This window comes from Adiantum capillus-veneris, chromosome 8 (assembly GCF_014529385.1).
Source record: "Adiantum capillus-veneris isolate H3 chromosome 8, ASM1452938v2, whole genome shotgun sequence".
Lineage (NCBI taxonomy): Eukaryota > Viridiplantae > Streptophyta > Polypodiopsida > Polypodiales > Pteridaceae > Adiantum > Adiantum capillus-veneris.
The window spans coordinates 51,880,975-51,903,934 of record NC_140938.1 but is presented as its reverse complement, the minus strand read 5'-3'; the positions used below and the strand labels follow the sequence as shown (position 1 = coordinate 51,903,934).

Genomic DNA, 22,960 nt, shown 5'->3' with positions numbered 1-22,960 from the left:
GTTTTTTACTTTCAAAACAAACCTAAAGTCGTCGATATCCACATCGATTTTTGCCTGATGTGTTGTAGTGTTGTTCCTAAAAGTTTTTCAAAGCATGCCAACACAAAAGTTTTTGAAATAAATTGGACAGAGATTCCTTTGTATATATAGCATAATTTCAAAATATATCATAACCCTTTAGGGGCACCTCACATGATGGTTTGTCTTGAAAATAATATCAAAATCTTCCACCTTTTGAAATCTTGCATTAATATGAAGCTTACTCCAAAATAAGATAGATACAAGTTTTCTAAAACAAAATTGATAGAGTTCCCTTGGCATGATTTCATAATATAATAGAACACGTTAGAGCTACTCACATGATAGAAATAGATTCTTAAGCAAAACCATTTACACAATTGACTTGGTTGGAGGGCGCCCTCGCCGTCCTGGTGCTGACTTTTGGCTTGCCATTGCTCTCCAATTTGTGAGTTCTTTTCTCCCTCTACCTCCGCACGTCGGCATGAGCTTATTATTTACGCCTTGCACAAAACAATTGACATAAGATTAAGAAGCAATTGAGAAAAGCTTTTGAAGAACTACTCAAAAGGTGCTTCTTTGGAGCTACCAATCTGAACCACCACATGCCGGTGTGTGCTTATTTAGGAAGCATTGGGATGGCTATGTTAACAAGAATAATTTGCTAAGTTTTTCGATCAAATACTAAATGTCCCATTTGATCTTCATTGTGAACCTGAACCAGAGATAAAAATTTACTAATTGAGTGAACCTAAACATGCAAATGGAACGTACAAGTGCTCAAGATGTTGAAATATGTTCTCAAGAGCCTTTTAGTACATCCAAGAAACTGGAACGTACAAGTGCTCAAGATTTTATAATGGGAAAGTTGGTCATGGAAAATGCTAACGACATTCAGTACATTGGGGATGGCGAGTTCCTTGAATTTTTGGACACTATCACTTTGTTGTCTGATAAGCGAAGGATTGAGAAAATCTTGGAATGTTCCAAACAATTAAAGAATGTAAGTGATTGAGGCTTAGAGGCAGTGTTGGATCTTAAGAGCAAGAGTAGGTATCCATACATACATAATGTTCTCTTTCCTGGTCAACTTGGAAGTGGCCAAGAACCACATGTGTTCAAGATGTCCATAATTGGATCGGCCAGTGGAGTTGATCTAGTGAATCCAATGCGCCCGGGTGGGAATTTAGAGCACATGTGGGTGCACTTTGATCATGCTCATTGTGTGCATGGATGGCCTACAATGTCTAAACGTGTGTGTGATCTATTTGTGCGTGAACTTATGACAATCACAACACGTGAATTTATCATGGAGAATAAGTTTGCACAAATAGAGTTCTGGAAGATGCTCAATAATGTGGTCCAAGAGGAAAGATATGATACGCCTGATTTTGAAGGTTTTATGGCAGATGAATAAAATGCAAATTTGATAGCAGTCATAACTATTACTTTAGAGGTCCTGAGATGATTGTGCCTGCCAACAAAAGGTCATGTATTTTCCATTGGCAACAATCAATAATCCAACATACTATCAAGTGTATTCAACCTTCCTCCCAAGAAGAACATAAGATTTTGTGCTGCAAATGGCAAAGTGTGCCATCAGAGAACCATGCAAAAATTTGCAAGGGGGAGCTATGCCGCTATTGGATTGTTGGGCATGCTATTGATAGAGAGGTTTCTTGTTTGAAAACATGGCTAGCATGGTGGGATGTCAGAGTTTCATATTGGGGAGAAAGATTTGTAATGCAAAATGAGTCCATCGTTTTGTTTAGGAAAAAAATGAGTCCATCATTTGGTCTCATTTTTTTCCTAAACACCAACTTATCCAAAACTAAACATGCTAGCATGCGGGCAGCCTTCGATTACAAAGATAAAATTAGTATGTATGAGGCTATTGGGGCAGATATGGCAATGGCTGTGCTTCAGAGTGTTAAGTACAATGCATACCTTAAAAGTTCAAAGACGAGCAATCATTAGGAAATTTCGGAGGTCATTTTGAGGGCTTTTTAGAAGAGAGAGAAAACAGAGCTCTTCCAATGAGAGAAGAGCCAACATTACGTAGAAAAAGAGACTAATATTATCAAAAATAATGAAAAAGGTGTCACCTACTCATTTAACTCCATGGATCGTTGAAAACGGTTTCCTTTTAATTCAATGCAAGTGCCTTTTTGGTGGCGTAGGTGTCGCTCATTAAAAATTTCTTTTGGCATCACAAAAATAAAAAAAATCACAAAACTATTATCTAGTGGTGGAATTTGAAGCTTTTGACACCTCCAATGCCTCGGAAGCGCCCAAGAACCTAAAAAACGAATATCTACATGCCTCATTGTGACACATGGAGAGGGAGACAAGCCCAAAACACCACTAAAAAGTGGTTTTTGGTAAATGGTGCACAGATAGGAAAATTCTCAAACATGAATATGAGTGAAAACCTATCAACATCAAAAATAGAAAACTACCATGTGAAGAACTAGTCATTGTCGTTGTAAAAGAACACTTTCAAAATGAATAGCTTCTATTCCAATAAGGATTGAATATCACAAATAAACTCAAAACAACACCCAAAACTCTCATTTCAAACACTCAAATAAATTTTCTTTCTTGTCATGACATAAAAGAAGCAAATCTCATTGGAAGATGTGCCTGAAGGCACACTTTTTATTTTTTATGATCATAGATCACCACATATGAAATTAGTAAGATTTCATATCTTGAATTCTATGCCTTGGAGGATCACAAAATTGATAAATGAAAAAGCCAAGGAGAGAAAAGTTGTACCTTCATCACAGAAATCACATAGAAAACATTAGAGCCTTGCAAACGTTTGTTTCTTTGCCAACAAAGAATATGTGCACATAAGAAGATTAGGGACACACGAACCCTACCAACCTTGCAACAACTAGGGAGTTTTTATCTTATGAACTCGCCATGCGCTATATAGAAGGAGATTAGCAAGTTGAATGAGTGACAATAAGCTTACTTGCAAAATAGTTACAAATGTGCCTAAAAGGATGACGGGATGATGATAAAATAATATTGAAAACACAAAGAAGAGCCACACTAAGTTAGCTTGAAGAAAGCAATACTTACAAAGTGAATAGATAAGCGTACAATTCGCCAAAAATCAAGAAGTGGAGAGTGGTGTGCTCACAAAAGGTTATATAGAAGAAACTTCACCCACCGTCTGTTTTTTTTTGGGGTTGCCATCTAATGGCTCACCCACCCTCGTTACTCCCTTTTTCCAACCATGTGTTTTCCCTTCATTTGTAGACGCGTTTATTTCTAGGCTAGAATTCTTTAAAGTTTCCCTCCTCTATTGAGTCTCTCACATTTTGTACCATTTTGATCACTTTGTAACTTGTTCTCCAAGCGGGGTTTTTTCACCAGATTTTGATATGTGATCAAGCAAAGTGTCCTCATAAGCTCAATTTTTAAAAAAGAAACCTGATAAAAAATTACTAAATTTATGGGGGTTTCCAAACGTCATTTTTGAAGCCACTTTAATGGCTCAAGCCACTAAAGTGGCTCAAACACAACCCTAGTCGTGCAAGCACAATATGTCATTTTCCATAAGCCCATCATTCTAACCAGATCTGCTGCCCACTTATAGTGCATGGCCAATCTGTAAGTAGGGTACAACCCATCACAATGAATATATTTGATATATTTTACGAAGATCCACAAACAAAGATACTGATGTCCAACATGAAGACTTTCATGAAACTTTTTGATAAGCTCCTTTTGAGTATCCTTAGCATCCACAGCATCCCATTTCTTTTTTTTGGATGCTTCCACAAGTACCCATCTTTGAAAAAGTATCCATAGGCTTTTCCACGTATGCTTTTGAACCCTCAAATGAGACCACCCTTCGTGCCTTGTAAAAGTGCTTACACAACGTCCAATGAAGACCTTTGTAAATGCATAATATTCAATACATATCTCCTTGTTGCATACACTCCTTACTGTAAATACAATCATGTGCCGATCTTGATGAACACAGTTGTAGTTCTCAACTTTAAGACTAAAGGCCTTTAACATGTGCTAGTATCCATGCCAATGTTGTAGTGCATAACTGTTTTTTTGGAACATTTGTTTAACAATGGTAACAAGAAAAGATCTGGTTGTTGGAGCCATTTATAAAATTCACTGTTGTAATGGAAACATAATTCATCATATAAGCTGCCTCTTCTGCCCATGAGAGAAGCTTTTGGAGAATACGAGGGAAATATGGAAGAAGAGAGTTCTTGCAATGCTAAACTAGGCAAGATTTGTAGTGTTGGAAGAACTAGATTGCACTCATTAAATTTAGTGTAATGAGGGGCAGAATCCATGTGCATTGCCGTTGAGTCTTTTTTAAAGTGGTTCTCGTAAAACACCCAACACAATGGATACTTTCAAATTGAGAACAGAAGACCAATCTTTTAAGAGGAGTGTAGAAATCACAATGCCTTCATTGATGATTAGTGTGGCACTTTGTACTACAGATGACATGGCTTGCCATAGCAAAGTGCATAAACAATTGAGTAAGCACAGCTTAGCACGGAAGATATAGAACCACATGATCCATGTCAATTTTGAGATTTTCTCGGGTTCTTTTTCACTTGAGAAATCTCGCTCAACCTACGGTAAAACTCTGGTAACATAACCTTGTCTGCTTTGGGTTTATTAGTTGAGCTTATAAATTGTATCTGAGAATTTTCCTTCAGAAGCCGGTGGTAGGAAGTTTATAGAAATTGCAAGTCCTCGAACTTTAAAGGGTGCATGCGCATGCGCACACACGCACACGCACACGCACACGCACATGCATGGTCAAATTCATATAAACATGATATACAGCTTTTAAGCAAGTAAAATGGTCCCAATTTCAAAGGGAGATCACCCTCATTTTCACTATTCTACATTACAAAAAACTGACCAGTAGACTTACATATGCAACAATTTGCATCGCCATGCTGGATAGATCTCGAGTATAGCAGCACTCAAGAGGCTTTCAGTCACCATCTTAATGTGGATATGCAACAATTCACATCACCATGCTAGTAGAGAATATCTATGCATGTGCATCTTAACGTGGATAGATCTCAAGTATAGCACCACTCAAGAGGCTTTCAGTCACCATGGATGGAACTGAAGCCAAGGATGGCAAGGAAGGATTACTTGAAGAAGGGCGTTTTGCATGGTCTACTTCCATCTCCAATGAGGCCTCAGAGAAAAATTTGGATGAGTCTGTGAGTGGAGTTGATTGCCAGATGGCTGTCAGTGTTCTTACAACCTCAGCAATGGAAGGTCGCAACTTCATCTCGTCTTTTGAACATAAAATGGCTAGCTCTATGAGAGGGAACATGCATTCGGTGGGATACACACCCATTCGAGAATCCACCATTTCGAGCATTGCACCCCTCTCCTTTGCACGTCTCACCTGTATGACATGTAAAAAATGAACGGCTCATTTTAATGATAACTTCATCTCAACAGTACTAGGTGCAATTTGGTGGTGCTAACATAGCATCTATATGAGTTAATCCAAAAACAGTATATATGTATTAGAATACCAAAACTACTATGGTAGCGCATTCACAATTTGACAAAACAAGGCTGTTCCGAATTCCGAAGTTGACTATCTCTTGAGAGAATACACCCTTTCTGGAAGCTGATTGAATGCAAGAAGCCTCAATAGAACTGTAAGTCTAGTTGAAGTTTAGCTTTTAAGAGCCAAATGCATGAAGCAAAAATTCAAGGCTGCTATTACACCATGTAGCAAAATGCAAAACACTTAAGAAGCATGCTTTAAGCTCATAGGTGGGCACTAATGATCTCAAGCCATGTGTGTGGGCTCAAGTGGAGAAAATTTCTTTGTTTGACATAATGTTTGATAAACTATATGCTACTTCATTAGGTCATTAGGCACTAGACAAAAGGTCACAGAAGGCTAGTCCCAATGGCTTAAATTAACTATTTTGATATCATTCCATGTCAACTATGAGGTCAGAATGCAAGAATGAGGTTACATTTTCTCTCTTAGCTAGAGAGCTAATATACACCTTAAAGTGAGCTAGATGTTGTGCAATATTAATAGAAAATGTGTAATATTCAAAAGCCTCCAGGCAGACTAGACAACCTATTACGAGAGTGGAGCGGCACACGGAAAGGCCTCCTACCATTTCAAACTCTTCCTAACACTGAAAGTATGTTTCAAGACCCATTTTTTCACTCAAATGCTGTGTTTTAGGAATAGCCCCTCAGTACAGAGATCTTTACCAAATTTCAAGAAATTCTATTTCACTCACCTCCCTAACAAGATTCTTTCCATTGTAGATAGGCTGCATGCCTGTCACTATCTCCAGAAGAACCACTCCAAAGCTGTATACATCACTTTTGTCGGTTAGCATGTGCGTATAAAAGTACTCCGGATCCAGATAACCCTGCAAGTGAATGCAAAATAAACTGGTAAGTAGCTTTTCGTGTCGCCCAATTGTTTGTCGAGAAAAACATTTATCTTTCTGAAGTGTTTTCATGCTGGCTGTAAACTGCAAGGATTCACTATACTTTTATCATACCGGAGTACCCTTGACCACCGTTGAAACATAACCACCGGCATCTCCCTCTAAATCGGCTGCAGGAGCAAGCTTTGAAATCCCAAAGTCTGCAACCTTCGCTCTCCTCTTCTCGTCAAGAAGGATGTTGCTAGCTTTAATATCCCGGTGGTATATGGGAGGATTGGCCTCAGTATGCAAGTACAGAATCCCCTTTGCTGAACCTAAGGCTACTTGAAGACGAGTTGAAAAATCAAGGGGGGCCTTCGAATGTGCTGAAAATTGCATGGTGATATTGGCATTATAAGTGCAAGAAACAAAAACCAGAAGTATGCAAGCATAGTAAGAAAATTTGTGTGTGACAGTATACAGCAAGCATGTGCACATACATGCATACAGAGAGCAAAACACCACTCACAGTTTAGATGATCATGCAGAGTCCCGTTTGCCATGTATTCGTACACTAACATCTGCAGAATATGCAAATCATTTAGCTAAAGCTTTCTCTTGAAAGGAACATTTATGCTGCAGCTCCACTGTACACTTACTTGTTCTCCTTCGTCATCACAATAACCAATTAAGGAAACAAGGTTACGATGGTGTACACGAGACAACAACTCTATCTCTGTATAAAATTCCTTTGATCCTTGCAGAGATCCAGTTTCTGCCCTTTTAATGGCAACCACTAGCCCATCATTCATTATTGCTCTATATACTTTTCCATAGCCCCCTTGCCCAACTTGCATAGAATTGTCGAAGTTGTTGGTTGCTCTTGCCATGTCCACATATGAGAAGCTCTTTACACCAGCAACTTTGATACGCTCATGTTGTTTGATTCCTGCAAAGATCATTCAGTCAGCACTTCGTTTTGTCAGCTTAGGGGAATTTACAGCAACTATTTTAGTAGTCATTTAGATATGTGCATTCACACACACACTTTTTTTTTGTACATCTTTTTTGCTTAATTTACAAGTGGGAAGCCTCAAAGTGAGGAAAACTCATCAGCAAGATCAGATACAAAAGGAAGAACACAGAAGTGTTCCGTGATGTGAAGGCTCTAAAAGCATAGAAGAGCTGAAGGTTATCCGGGGCTATGTCCCCAACATCAAGGGCAAAATGTAAGGATCGCCTAAGTGCAATCTTGAACGAAGGAAAGGGATACGCATCATGCTGATGGAACATGCGAAAATTGCCTTGGTGCCACAAAGTCCGTGAAGACCAGAATCTCACTCACGTGAAGAAGACTGAAAATAGTGGAAGGGAAGTTGGGAGGATGCCAAAAACCCAGAACCGTTTCTGGAAAATTGCTGAGAGAAAGCGGAGGTGCATACAGGTTGATATGCCATCAAGGAAGGCCCTGGTAAAGTGACAATCCTAAAGCAGGTGTCTGACAGTCTCATCACATGCTGAACATTTGACACAACAAGAAGACCTGATGTGATGTGCACTAAGGAGAGTTCCAAACAGGGAGAACTCCCAGCAGACGCTCCTTCAAAGGCAAATGGCTCTTCCAAATTGCAGTGTGATCTTTCTCCACCATTGATCAGATTTATGCGAAGACCATGACGCATTATAATGGTCAACCAGTCAATATCTAGGCAGGAGAGAAGCATAAATGTTGCGAGGCAGAAATGGCAACAAAAGGTGTGTCCCAAAAGTCCAATCTGACATACGACATCCATTGGCCAATGGTAGAAAGGGCAGGCAAGCAACTAGCATGTACTCAAGCGTGCTCCAAATCTGACGATAATGCATGCCCAAACCAAATTGTGTAGCTGCCTGAGGAGAACGAAGAATATTCCTAGACGTGTCAACCACATCATCCACCATGCGTATGCCACGACAAGAAAGGAAGTATGCTTGGTGTGGCGACCGGTCAGCAAGAGTTAGCGAGAAGGCCCTACTCCAGTGAATGCTTTCCAAGTGTAGCAAATTCCCATTTGGTTGTTGTGTACCATGCCATGAAAGATGACCAGTAACGGATTTCCAAGAAAAGAGTAAACTAGAGGTAACCGAGCAACCAAGAATATGACCGACCACCTTGCCAAACACAATCTCCCAAAGGGACGTGTGACAGTGACCAATGGCAGAATTGGTAACATGCTGACACAATGAGGCAATCATGATTGTCCATGGCTGAGACTGCTACGCAAGAGTAGGTGATAACATGGACTTCCTCGCAAGAGCTTGGCGACAGCAAAGGTCTAAAATATTCAGCCCCCCAAAACGCTTTGGGGTGCAAAGTTTCTCTACTGATAACAAAATGGAGCCCTTTCTTGCGGGAACTAGTGCACCACAAATGAGATGAAATATTAAACATAAGCGATGTGAGGCAAGGATGAGGCCAATGCAAGAACGGCAAGTAGAGCTGAGTAGAGGCCATCATGATGCGCTGAACAATACAGAGACGAACATGTAATGGCCATGTGCACAGTTTCCAATATTGCAATTTGACGTTCAAGCGTTGCATAACCCAATCCACTTGTTGAGTATTTATACCTTCCAGCCAATGGGATTCCCCAAGTGTCTGGTAGTCACATGTGGACACAAAAGATGGTGCCAGTCACGTGCATTAAGAGGTACGAGTTTGGATTTTTGGAAATTGACCGTAAGGCCTGTCACAAGCCCAAACATATCCAATGCTTGCATAATCTCTCGCATGTCATTCTGGTTATTGCAAGGCATGAACAACGAGTCATCGGTATGAGCCTGCCCAAGAAAGTCATTTCTAGAAGGTAATTGCAACCCGTGAAGACAACCAAGCGAAGTCAAATGATCCAAATGAAACAGCAAGAGGTGAGTAGCAATGGCATACAGTAAAGCACTAAGGGGCCAGCCTTGCCTGACAAGTGGCGAAGGGTCAGTCACCTCACTATCAAGAAGGCAAGAAGACATACTATGAGCATATAAAAGATATATAACATTGGTTAACTTAGGACCGAATTCAAGGGCCCACATTGTGTCGGAAATGATCCCACCGTACCATATCAAAGGCCCTTTCATCCATTCTCCAGTGTTCATGATGATACTGACATGCATCAACACAAAAATGGGCAAACAAGTCAAAGGTAGACTGCCAAAACATGAGTGTATTTCACATCTCCCACAATCGAGCTAAGTGCCATAATTGAGTTGTTCCAATTTACTGAATGTGAGAGCTCGATCCCCTTTTTTCTTCGTCTCAATTTCTACAGAGCATTAGACACAAACGGAGAATTCCTCTTTGCCTACACAAAGGGACTCTCGTGAAGCCCCCTTTAGCCACCACTCAGAGTATCCCATTCAACTTTCTCTTTCACCGGAGAAAGAAGACTAGTTGGTAAAGACGATTGCCTCCAGGCGCACTCAGTCATCTGCAAGATAGTCAGCACGCACCTAATAGAGAGGGATTTTGGGATTTAGTTCAACATTATGGGATGAGGATATTATACGCTACAGTTTCAGAGCTGGAGTTCTTGTACGTGACCCCCATGCTCTCCCCAAGGTGAGAGGTGGGTGGGTCCGATATTCAGGGCTGCCGAATCAGTGTTTCATTTTCTGTCAGATGGGCCATCTGGCAAAGACTTGTCCAAGTCGGAGTGGTTGGATAAGCCCAACTTGTGGCCACACAGGAAAGCCCTCTAGCCATCTAGGAAAGGATAAATGATGAGTTGGTCCAGTAGCAAAAGGATGCAAGCTACTTGGCCAATGGATGTAAAGTGGAAAATCGAGTTCTGTGCACTTTGAATTTGTCATTGTGTTTATGCTTAGACATAGCCCCTGGGTAGTCAGAGAGGGTTGGAGGTAACGGGCCTTTTGAGGCATGGCCTCTTGCGCAACTGTAGTAGGACCCTTAGGAGTGGCTTTGAAGAGACCCCCTTTACCCCACCGAGCACCCCAGGCTGCTCTTCTTCTAGTATACTGCAAGACTTGGCGGTTGTAGTTTGATGGCTAGATGAGAGGCCATATGGGCCAGCAGCACGGCACTGGTGGCAACATGGTCTCACAAAGGGCTTCATATCACCATTTTAGACACCACCATACTGCCCTCAGGCACACTAGGTTGGCTTAAAGTTTTCCATATAACGGCCTCCATCCTTCCAGACATGGCCTAGACCGGTTCGTAAAAAATAGCCATCTTTACACCTTCTAGTTTGTATGTCTAAAAGAAATGGTCAGCCTTATTAGGCGTTACCCTTGACTACAAGATGGAGCCCAGCAATTTAGCTGTTCAGCGACTCAAAAGGGAGATTTTTGATGAGAGCTGATAATCAGTCTTGGCACTCTGGTTTACACAGACCGCTCGGTGGTTCTGAGTTTTCAAGGAGCACCCGCAATGATTGATTGGGACTTATTGTCTCGTGTAAATTCATACAAGGAACCTTAGATCGGAGAGGCAGTGCCAGGACTTTCTTAGCCTTCGGGGGCCTGGACCCTTCTTCATGGTGCTTCTCACCCCTCCCAAAGGGCGGCCTGCGCAGTGTATAATTTGACAGGCTTTAGGATATCCACTTGTATCCATTCAATGTTTGTTGTGTACAATTGTTCTCTGCACTAGTTTTTAGCCATCTCTTGTGTTTTTTCTTTTTGCTTTCCAAAAAGTAGATCAATCTATCAGCCAAAATCCTGCCCAAAAACGATTGTATATTGGACAGAAGTAAAAACGAGACCCTGTAGCTGCAAACTGAAAATAGACAAATGCAAAATTTTGATTTGAAGCAAACTGAAGTGGGTATGGATGATGATAAGGGCTAGAGAGCACTAAAATTGAAAAGCATGCCAGGACTCACTTGCGCAGCTCACATACATAGGTAAAAAAAACATCAACCACACTTATGCTAAAAAACATCGTAATCACAATACTTGGACTGTTTTCTTGTTAAAATTGGCATCTTGTTTGTTAATTAGGGTGCTTATAGTTTTCAAAGAACTAAGGGAAGGTCAGAAGAAATGGCAAACGAATTACTACCTGATTTAGTGGCAACCGCATATTGATGCCTATGCTTTCTCAATACAAACATAGCGGCAGCTACAACAATGGTGAATACGACTGCTGCAGACACTATACCGGCAACTGCACCAGCACTTAAGCTGTTACCATCTATTCCAGAGCCCGAAACATCTACAAGCATGTACAGCCAGAACTAGTCAGACCAAGCTATCAATTCAACATGACAAATATTTCAGGAAAACGATTACCATTGTATGGAAAGCCAATTGTGAAAGAAAGCAGCTCATAAGGACCAAATGTGTTGTTGGGTGTAAAACTCCAACTTGTGAAAACACTGTACAGATATTCGACTTGATCTTGCTCAAACTCATGGACAGAGCTATCAGGAAAGAGTTTGATTGTCATCCTCAACCGGGGTCCCGGCTCCCAGCGATAGTGGGAAACATAAACTTGGTAGTCTTCCATTCGCAAACCCGATGCTACATATGCAATAAAATCATCAATGTATGATGGAAACACTGCAAAACTTGGGCTCTTTAGGCGATATCCTACAACTAGTGGATATACACAATCGCATGTCCCTTGGGCAAGCAGTCCAGGAACAATCTCTTGCCCCCTAGCTTCATCACATGCATTTTCTGAGCAGAGAGCAAAATCCTGGGTGGCAACTGTCATATCCGATAGATTAAGAACTGCAGTGCTGTCTTGAACGCAATATGAATTTAATGGAGCATTGCCAGCCACATCATTGCAGACAGGGTTTCCGAATAATCTGCAAGGAAAAATTCAAGGTCTAAGACCAAGAGCACCTCCTTTGTGACGATCTTACTGTATATTACTAGAGGTTATGGAGGCATATTAAGAGATTGAGTTTACCGGAATGTGACATTTGGCACAGAAGACAAACCCCCAGGATTAAATTCTGAGAAGTTGTTGTACTGCAAATTGCTGCACAATCATCTCCTAAAAAATTAGTAGTGGAAACAAAGGCCGGCTTGACTAAAATAGTTTAGAATTCATCATGCCATCAGAAGCCTTAATGCATTTTTGTGCAGTTGATAGACTAACTAACGACAGCCACTGTCTTACAATAGCAGAATTGATTGTGTTGCTGGGAAAGCATTGTGGGTCAAAACGTTTGCTGAAAACGTTCCATTCAGAGAGTTATTCTCCAGTATCCTGAGAAGAAGAACTTCAGAAATATCTGTCAAATCCTGAGTTTCATCAAATATCATATATTTCTTTTGCTTTTCTTTTCATTTTCTGCTTGTGAACAATGTTTACACTCTGTTAATCCAGAACCTCTACGTAACCGGCATGAAACAGGGAGAAGAATCACAATACTTACAAGAATTCCAGATTTAGGAAAGAATAATAGTTTGATGGAACCTCTCCATCTAGATTGTTGAAAGAGAGATCACTGCCAATCAAAATAAAATGCCAAAAATGAGAGAAAGTAGTGCCCAAATCAGATTAGTCCGTAAGCTTTGGATTTTAACTGCCTAAAAACTTACATAGTTGTGAGGACATCAGATGGGGAGCGCAAAGAGGGAAGAGATCCGCTCAGTTGATTTTTACTCAGATCCCTATGAATGAGAAATAAATTCATATGCAGTAAGTGCCTTCCCTGGCATGAACACATCAATCATGCAATTGTTGTTAATACACTTACAAATATGCCAAGTATGGCAATGCAGAGAGGTCAGGAATGGTTCCGTTCAAGCTGCAATTTCTCAAGCTCCTACGATTGAAATCATTGTGACTCTCTCTCTCTCTCTCTCTCTCTCTCTCTCTCTCTCTCTCTCTCTCTCTCTCTCTCTCTCTCTCTCTCTCTCTCTCAGAGTTGGGAGTACCCACAAAGATCATATGGGCATAGTCACAAGGGACGCATTCCGGGACGGGGGAATGGGGGACGGGGGACGGGGCTGAAATGGATTATTAGTGTAAAAAAGAGAGCGGGACGGCAAGTGGGGACGGGAAGCCCGAAAAAGGGAGTCCCCTGTTACTATGCATATGGGGGATCATGGCTTTATACGGCTCAGTGATGACTGGCCAGGTACGCACTCCTGAGGGGATTTCTGACATTGTTCATTCCACTATTGGAGTGAAACAGGGGTGTCCTTTGTCCCCTACACTTTTTGGTATGTATGTAGATGAGTTCTCTGACTACATTGACAGAGAGGGTGACAGAGGCGCTCAGTTAGCAGGGACATGGATCCCTTTATTATTATATGCTAATGACATTGTGTTGATATCAGAGTCGCCAGAGGGCATGCAGAGACATTTGGATGCATTGCACAACTTTGCAGAGGATAGTGGACTGTCTGTGAACCTTGGTAAAACCAAGGTTATGGTGTTTAACACCACACCATGTGGGTCAAGAGATCGGCACCTGCATTCGTATATGGTCAAGACACTGTGGAGTACACAGATGAATATACATATCTGGGGGTGGCATTCACGGGACCGAGGTTTACTCTGAGGAGAGCAACAGAGACTAGACTGTCCAGAGCCTATGCGGCATTGGGAGGGCAAGAGAGGATGTGTTCGCAGGTTCAATTTCAAGAACCACGAACAAAGTTATGGATCTTTGATACTTTGGTTGCTTTAGCTATGCTTTATGGGGTCCAAGTGTGGGGACCATCTATGAATCATGACAGTTGGAGGAACATGGAGAGACCCTTGGTATTTATGATATCCCGGATGATTAGAGCCAAGGCCTCCGTACCACATGCGATTATTCGAGCGGAGGTAGCCGCCCCTCCTATAGAGATTGAGGCTCTTACCAGATCAGTGTCCTTTATGCACAGTCTATGGGATACACATAGAGGCAGATATATCAGATTGGCTCTTGAGTCCTCTAGACAGTTAGCGATGCAGGGAGATGCATCATGTTGGTATGCGCAGATGACCTCATGGTTTCAGAGGCATGGTCTCAGCATGGATAGATTTCCTCCCTTTTAGTATTCCCTGGATGCACCCTCCCTACCAGTCACACGGACGGAGATCACTAGACTCATTCGGCAGGATCTTATACAGTTGGACACCAGAAGGACATGGGTAGAGCTGATGCAAGAGTTGGGCACCAAGATGGCTTTCTACAAAGAGCACCTTCTCCAAATTTCGGGAGATGGGTTTGTGACTCGTCCAAGCTACATGGACACTCATTTTTCTCATGGTCTGTGATGTGCTATTGGTCAGATTCGCACATCCTCACACCAGCTGGAGACTGAGACGGGTAGATTCAGAGGGATACCGCCGGAGTCTAGGATATGTCAAATATGCGGTAGAGAGCCAGAGACAGAGCTACACTACATATGCCACTGCACTGTGTATTATGAGATACGAGGGCGCTTCCATTGCTTATTCAGGGAGGGTTTTGGACCCCTAGATAGAGTCATGAGGTATCACGATCAGAGATGCCTTGGCCTATATCTACTTGAGCTACACTGACATAGAGATAGTCTGTTGAGGAGACATGGAGTACGACAGTCGCAGAGACAGATCATAGACTTCTTTGGATTGAGGGAGCCAAGATACCAACCACCAGCACATGGTTGTACCCGCATTCATACGAGAGGCACCCTCATTGACTGGGCGACTGAGCTCGGGAGATCGAGACGACCACGACCGAGACATAGGAGCACACTACATCGACGGATACTCCAGCAGAGGATCAAAGGCATTCTAGCACGACACCCAGATTGTCATTGAGGGCCTATTCTACATTTTCAGATTTCACATTTCACACTTCATTTTCAGTTTTCATTTTTACTTTCAGTACTTTTTGTACTTGTACTTCAGACATTGTATTAGATTCACCACTTTGTATCTGATCTCATAGGTCATTTTGGCCTTTTGAAGACGTTAATATATCATTTCATTTCATTTCTCAAGTGGGGGAAAAAGCGATAAGAGTGCACGATTGAACCCACGGGCTGGCTGCACAACAAACAAGGGAGACTTAACGTAGTACGCTAGTACGCAGATTTCTTCAGTCTGAGTACCACAGAGGCAGAGGGGCCACCATCACCACAGAGCTCGGTTCCCACCCATACACACACCAGTGGTACTCTCATTGACCGAGCTATAGAGTTGGGGAGATCGAGACGATCACGACTGAGGAGGGGAGCCATGCAACACCGACGGAGATTGAGGTAGAGGATCCACAGGATTCTAGCACGACACCCAGAGTGTCGATCAGGATAGGCTTCATGCTACTGCTATATTGTATCATGGTGACACTTATCCCCACTTTGTACCTTTGTGGCATTATGCCATTGCTCAGCTTACCAGCCACCCATAGGAGTCGGTAGCACTCCTATCTCAGTTTATAGTTTGTAGTTTTCTTTGTTTGTACCCAGACTTTGTACTAGACTCACCATTGTAATCAGTTTGGTCTCATAGGTCATTTTGGCCTTTTGTAGACGTTAATATATCATTTCATATCATTTCTCTCTCTCCGCATTCAGCAATGTGGCAGTAACACAAGGGGCAGGCAGCGCAAGCGTGTGAGGGAACAAGTTCTACAGGGTCGTGCTAGTCGTGGGGGAGATGGACAAATCAACCCACCTCGGAGATGACGATATCTTTGAAACCCCACCTAAATTCAAAGCAACATTTAGGCCGAGGATTCGAGAGAGCACGGTTTTGTGAGAGCACAAAAACTTTCTAGAGTCAAAGATGACTTAATGTTTGAGAAGGTACAGGTGATGATTAAGGCAGAGTTGAACCTTTTGACGGGTGACATTGATAAAGAGATGTATGCAAATGCAGAGACTTACAAAAAAGCTATGTATGCAGATGTCAGGAAAGAATTGGACAAATAGATGCTTTGTAAGCGGGACGAGATGTACACATCATTGAAGGCCGAAATGCAGACGATTGTGAGGGTAGAAGTGAATGTATTGGAATGTATAATGCAAAAAATATTAGAGGATGCACTTGTTGTGTTTGAACCTTGGAAATAAAAAATGGAAGATCGCATGAATGAAAAGGATACATTGATCGAAGCATTGAGGGAGACCTCGCAACTTGCAAAAATACCCCCGCAAAGGAGGGAGAAAATCAACCCTCAATGATAAAGGAGCTCGAAAGCAGCAGGTGAAAACTCTACGGGAAGAAGAAGAGCAGAAGGCCAGGAACAACCTCTTCATAGGTGGAGCACCTATTCAAAACACAAGGGATGGTTAATAAAGCTGAAAAGTGGATCGAGGACCCAAAGAAAGGAAAAGATAAGATGCTTGAAGCCATAGTGACATCCACTATCATCAATATGACAATTGAGGAGGAGCAAAAGAGAGAGACTAGAGCCATTTATGTGCGTGTTACAGGTCTCAAAGACATTGGAAAAGTAGAAGAAGAGGTGCAAGATCACTTGAAGCGCATGGGTATTTCTGAACCCACACACATAGGTGCTTGGAGAGTTAGCAAGTAGGGAAGTGATGAGGAAGGCCCAAGGAAAGAGCACTCACTGTACGTTTCCCTATGCTGGAAGCTAAGAAGGAATTCTTGAAGAAGAGACCAGCACTCAAGCAAACTGGGATACTTTTGGGCGACCACCTCACTCTTAACACAGGTAGCACACATGCAAGAGCTAATGCCAGAGATCAAGGCAGAGGGAGAGTAGTGGTGTTAGAAAAACGCATTGCATGACGGTGCGAGACCTATGGGACCAACCTTAAAAATGGCAACATGGAACTGTAATGGATCAATGAAGCTAGATGTAGGCGCATTTGAGGATAGCTTTAAGGGAAGAGACATTATTTTTTACTCACAAACACATCAGACTCCTTGGGCCACATTATTACCTAGAGTGACAGGATAACATTGGGAGACTACTTGTAGGCAGGATGTGAGATCAAGGCATAGAGGACGGGGGTCAAGAGGTGTGGTAGTCCTATTCAGGGAGGAGCTTCAACCCCTCATTCGCATTGTTCGAAGAGATGAGCATGCCAGATATATGTGGTTCAGAGTGAGAGTGGAGACAAGGAGGCCACTCTACATTGCAATATGCTATTTTTCCCCCAGCACATCTCATTATGCATCCCTCAGGGGGTAGTCACCCTACATGATATTAAATGAGGACATATGGGAGTTCTCTAGGGATGGAGACGTCATTCTCTTGGGAGACTTTAATGCCAAGATGGCCAGTCTCAGATAGCTTTCTATGATACCTCAGAGGAAATGTCGAGAGAATTAGATGTCAATAATATGGGATTGGCTAGGTGTTTGCAGGATGGAGAGCACATTGGATATGGGAGATATCTGACAGAGAGACTACAGGATGCCGTAGCAGAGGCATACCCACACAATGAGCCTGGGCAGCAACAATGTTCTGGGAGCATACCTCGGAAAAGCTGGTATAACGAGGAGTGCAGAGAGACTAGAGGCCGACTTCAAACGGAGGTAATTCTAGGGGTTATTACTCACGGCACTCACGGATTGCTTCTCGGCGTTTGGTATGACGGAAGAAGAGGTCATTTCTAGCTCGACTAGAGCAAGATTTACATCATTTGTTTTTGAGCCAGGATTCAAGTGAGGCATGGGGACTCTTCCATGAGCACTCTCCTTACCAGTCATCACTTCTATGGAGGTATGGGATCAGTATGCATCATTTCTCTTCATAGTCTCAGGGCAGACACCTCTTCCAGATCCGCATGAGCTATTCCCACACACATGTGCATTCTTTACCGCCGAGATGGTAAAGAAAGCCATTGATAGGATGAAGACTAGGAGAGCATATGATCACGATGGCCTGGTAGCAAAGCATTTTATACATACCGAGGATTTGCTTGCATAGCTTCTAGCAGTGATGTTCAACCGTGCCATGTGCGAGGGCCTACCTGATACTTGGAGTTTGTCGACTATCGTACCTATTTTCAAGTCAGGGGACACTGTGGAGCCTGGGAATTACCGCACTATCATGATTGGACACACATTGGCATGGTTGTACGCATTCATCCTTGAGCAGCAGTTGAGTCGATGGGCAGAGATATGATATGATATATTAACGTCTTCAAAAGGCCAAAATGACCTATGAGACCAGCTGATACAAAGTGGTGAAACTAGTACAATGTCTGAATACAAAAGTACAAAGGTACTGAATGCAAAAAATAAAAATGAGAAGTGAGTAGTGACAGTGAAAATGAAGTGTAGAGTAAGTTCTCAATGACACTCTGGATGTCGTGCTAGGATGTCCTTGATCCTCTGCTGAAGTCTCCGTCAATGGAGTGTGCTCCTGTGTCTCGGTCGTGGTCGCCTCGATCTCCAATCGCCCTGTCAATGAGGGTGCCTCTGGTATGCACGCGGGCACGACTCTGTGCTGGTGGCTGCTCCCCTGGCTTTCCCGATCCAAAGAAATCTGTGATCGATCTCTCTGACTGTCGTTTCCCATGTTTCCTCAACAGACTATCCCTATGCTGTTGTAGCTCAAGTAGATATAAGCCAAGGCATCTCTCATCCTCATACTTCATGACTCTATCTAGGGGTCCAAAGCCCTCCCTGAATAAGCAATGGAAGCACCCTCATATCTCATAATACACAGTGCAGTGGCATATGTAATGTAACTTTGTCTCTGGCTCTGTACGGCATAATTTACATATCCTGCTCTCCGGTGGTATCCCTCTGAATCTGCCCATCTCAATCTCCAAATGGTGCGAGGATGTGCGGATCTGACCTATAGCGCATCGCAAACTATGAGACAGATGAGTGTCCATGTAGCTCGGACGAATCACAAACCCATCTCCCGAGAGTTGGAGAAGATGCTCCTTGTAGAAAGCCATCTTCGTGCCCAACTCCTGCACTGGCTCTACCCATGTCCTCTTGGTGTCCAACTTTATAAGATCCTGACAAATAAGTCTAGTGATCTCCGTCCGTGTGACTGGTAGTGAAGGTGCATCCAGGGAATACTGAAAAGGAGGCAGTCTATATAGGCTGAAACCATGCCTCTGAAACCAAGAGGTCATCTGCGCATACCAACATGATGTATCTCCCTGCGTCGCTAACTGTCTAAAAGACTCCAAAGCCAATCTAGCGTATCAGCCTCCACGTGTATCCCATAGGCTATGCAAAAAGGACACTGATCTGGTAATAGCCTCAATCTCTATAGGAGGGGCTGCTAGCTCCGCTCGAATAATCGCATGTGGTACGGAGGACTTGGCTCTAATCATCCGAGAGATCATAGATACCAAGGGCCTCTCCATGTTCCTCCACCTGTCATGATCCACAGATGGTCCCCACACCTGTACCCCATAAAGCACAGCTGAAGTAACCAAAGTATCAAAAAGCCATAGCTTTGTTCGTGGTTCCTGAAACTGAACCTGCGAACACATCCTCTCTAGCCCTCCCAGTGCTGCATATGCTCTAGACAGTCTAGTCTCTGCTGCTCTCCTCAGAGCAAACCTCGGTCCTGAGAATACCACCCCAAGATATGTATATGCATCTGTGTATTCCACAGTGTCCTGACCATATACGAGTGTAGGTGCCGATCTCCTGACCCACTGCGGAGTAGAGAGAGAGGGTGTACGGGTAGCAGGACATCCGGGTTTCAGGAGAGTTTTCTCTACTCTTGATCATATTCTAACACTTAGATCCATTATTGAGGAGGGGAAATCGCGCAAGAGACGGCTCTACTGTTGCTTTGTGGATTTCTGCAAAGCCTTTGATACAGTGCCCAAAGCTAGATTGATGCGCAGACTGCAAGAGATGGGGGTACCCAAGGAGTTGATTTGGGGGATCATGGCTCTATACAAGTCAGTAGTGGGGCATGTACGCACTCTAGAGGGGATTTCTGATTTGGTTCACTCTACTATTGGGGTGAAACACAGTTGCATGCTCTCTCCTACACTATTTGGCATGTATGTGGATGAGGTTGCTCACTACATTGAGAGGGATGGTGATAGAGGAGCACATGGCAGGGACATGGTTCCCACTATTGTTATATGCTGATGATATTGTGTTGATTTCTGGCTCCCTGGGTGCAGTGTCATATGGATGCTTTGTACACATTTTCCCACGATAGTGGATTGCCTCTTAACCTAGGGTAAACCAAGGTTATGGTGTTTAACACAACACCGAAGTGGGTCAAAAGGTCAACACCCAATTTTATATATGGCTAGGAGACTGTGGAGTATACAGATGAATATACCTATCATGGGGTAGTCTTCAATGGGCCAGTGTTTTCATTAAGGAGAGCAGCAGAGACTAGATTGACGAGAGCTTATTCAGCCTTGGGAGGATCGGAGAAGATGTGTTCGCAGGTTTAGTTTCAAGAACCTCGAACAAAGCAATGGATTTTTGACACTCTAGTGGCTTCAGCTATGCCTTATGGGGTTCAGATTTGGAGGGACCCTCATTGGACCACCATGGAAGGTTTGGTAGCACTGATGTATGGAGAGGCCTCTAGTCTCTATGATCTCTCGGCTGATTTGGGCTAAGGCCTCAATGCCACATGAGATTATTCGAGTGAAGCTAGCTGCCACCCCTCTCGTAGTTGAGTCCCTTACTAGATCAGTTTCCTTCATGCATAATGTATGGGACCTCCCCAGAGATAGATATGGTCGGCTAGCCCTAGAGTCATCCTGACTGCTAGCGCTATAGGAGGACACAACATGCTGGTATGGGGAGATGACATCATGGTTTCAATCGCATGGATTCAACATGGATAGACTGCCCCCATTCCAGTACTCCTTGGATGCACCCTCCCTTTCTCTCACACGGACAAAGATCCTCCACTTATATGTCAGAAGTTGATTCAACTCGATACTGGAAGCACATGGATCCAACCGGTACAAGAGTTGGGCACGAAGATGTCTTTCGATAGAGAGCATCTTCTCCAACTAACAGAGGATGGATATGTGATCGGATCCGCCTATATGGACACTCATTTATCCTATGGGATACAATGTGCTATTGCTCAGATGCCAATCATCACATCAGCTAGAGATTGAGACTGGCAGATTTAGGAGAGTACCAATAGAAGCCAGGATATGCCAGTTGTGTCATTAGAGCCAAAGACAGAGTTACATCACATTTGGCATTGTCCGGTATACTATGAGATACGATACCGCTTTCACTATCTATTCAGAGAGGACTTTGGACCGTTTGCTAGATTCATGAGATATCAGAATAAGAGATGCCTTGGGTTGTTTTTGCTAGAGCTGCGCAGACACAGGGAGTCTCTTGAGGGGACCAGGTAGTGGGAGACATTCACAGAGGGAGACACTGACTTCTTTTGAGCAGGGACTCAGCAGCCGGATAAGCATGCTTCACAGCAGACTTCAGAGCCCACTTATACAAGACGTATATTACTGGACAGAGCCACTGAGCTCGGGAGAGCTAGACGCCCACGTCTATGAGGGCGACCATGACATTGATGGAGGCTCCATTAAAGGATCAGGACTATTCTAGCGCAATATGGGAGACGCCCAGTACAACTATTTACAGAGACGGACATTGACGAAGATCTTCAGGGACCGATGCAATATTTTCTCAGACAACACCCGATGCCGGGCTTCCTCGGGCATTGATAATGATGATGATGATGATGCTGATTTTAGTTTGACGATTTTAGTCTTTTAGTTTAGTCTTTTACTTTACTTCATTTTATTTTTGTGCCCAAACATTGGATTAGATCCACAAGGATTGTATCAATTTGGTCTCATAGGTCACTTTGGCCTTTTGAAGACGTTTAATATAACATTTAACTTCATCTCTCTCTCTCTCTCTCTCTCTCTCTCTCTCTAGAGGATATGAGACTCTTCATCCATGGTGTTATCCTGGGGTTTGCTTTCACCCTTGGCAATCATTGACTACAAAAAATATCTCACGTGTTTGAGATCTTGCTCTCATAGAGCTTCCAACCACGGCATTGGTTGATTAGGCGGGAAAGGCCTCTTGGTTAAAGTAGCCTTATAAAGGACTTTTTTTCATTATACTTTTTTTTCATTATTGTTTTTTTAGGTGGTTTATTGTGGCCAGGCGTGACGGGTGAGACTTGAATGCAATAATGGTTTGGAATGAAGGGTTTCTCCCCAGTCTGACGCACGCTATTTGGGGCAAGCTTTAGCTGTAATGCCGCCCGGAATTGTGGGGGTAGGGTGTAGTTTGATGAAGGCTCTGCCGCGGTGGAACTAGCCATCCTGTGTGGGCTCCGAGGATGTGGCGAGGTGGTTTTCTTCCCGGTTTTATACCGTGCAGCCAGCCAATTGCAGGAGGAAAGGAAAGCTTTATAAGGTGAGCATTAAGCTCACTTAGTTTTCATTCTGCAAGTTTGTGTGTGTTCTCTCATTGTGTGCATACTCTATTCATCGTCCACGGCTTCACTTGAGGGTCTCCATAGCATGGCTCCTAGCAAGAACATTGTGGATTCAACAGAGGTAAGGGAGAAAATTTTGTTTGCTTCAAATACTTCTTATCATTTCGGGTACGGCATGATTTTTTTTGGATTTACAACCACAACATGGGCTGGTGGTGATGA

The 22,960-nt window shown here is 43.0% G+C and overlaps 1 protein-coding gene across 2 annotated transcripts in view; it reads right to left on the bottom strand.

Annotated features, from left to right (window-relative positions):
- Window positions 1-4,556: 4,556 nt before the first annotated feature.
- LOC147452130 (putative LRR receptor-like serine/threonine-protein kinase At1g06840) overlaps window positions 4,557-22,960 on the bottom strand; it is a 101,584-nt gene continuing 83,180 nt past the window's right edge. Inside the window, exons 9-20 of one of the 2 annotated variants that reach the window (XM_086517933.1) lie at window positions 13,154-13,222; window positions 12,996-13,067; window positions 12,830-12,901; window positions 12,571-12,660; window positions 12,358-12,429; window positions 11,730-12,253; window positions 11,500-11,652; window positions 7,100-7,389; window positions 6,970-7,021; window positions 6,576-6,781; window positions 6,306-6,440; window positions 4,557-5,437 (exon numbers count right to left, since the gene is read on the bottom strand). In XM_086517933.1, coding sequence (XP_086374059.1) covers window positions 5,084-5,437; window positions 6,306-6,440; window positions 6,576-6,781; window positions 6,970-7,021; window positions 7,100-7,389; window positions 11,500-11,652; window positions 11,730-12,253; window positions 12,358-12,429; window positions 12,571-12,660; window positions 12,830-12,901; window positions 12,996-13,067; window positions 13,154-13,222 — 2,089 coding nt within the window. In that variant the 3' untranslated portion in view covers window positions 4,557-5,083. Of the gene's footprint in view, window positions 5,438-6,305; window positions 6,441-6,575; window positions 6,827-6,969; window positions 7,022-7,099; window positions 7,390-11,499; window positions 11,653-11,729; window positions 12,254-12,357; window positions 12,430-12,570; window positions 12,661-12,829; window positions 12,902-12,995; window positions 13,068-13,153; window positions 13,223-22,960 lie in introns of both variants that reach the window. The other variant, XM_086517932.1, reaches the window with a different exon arrangement.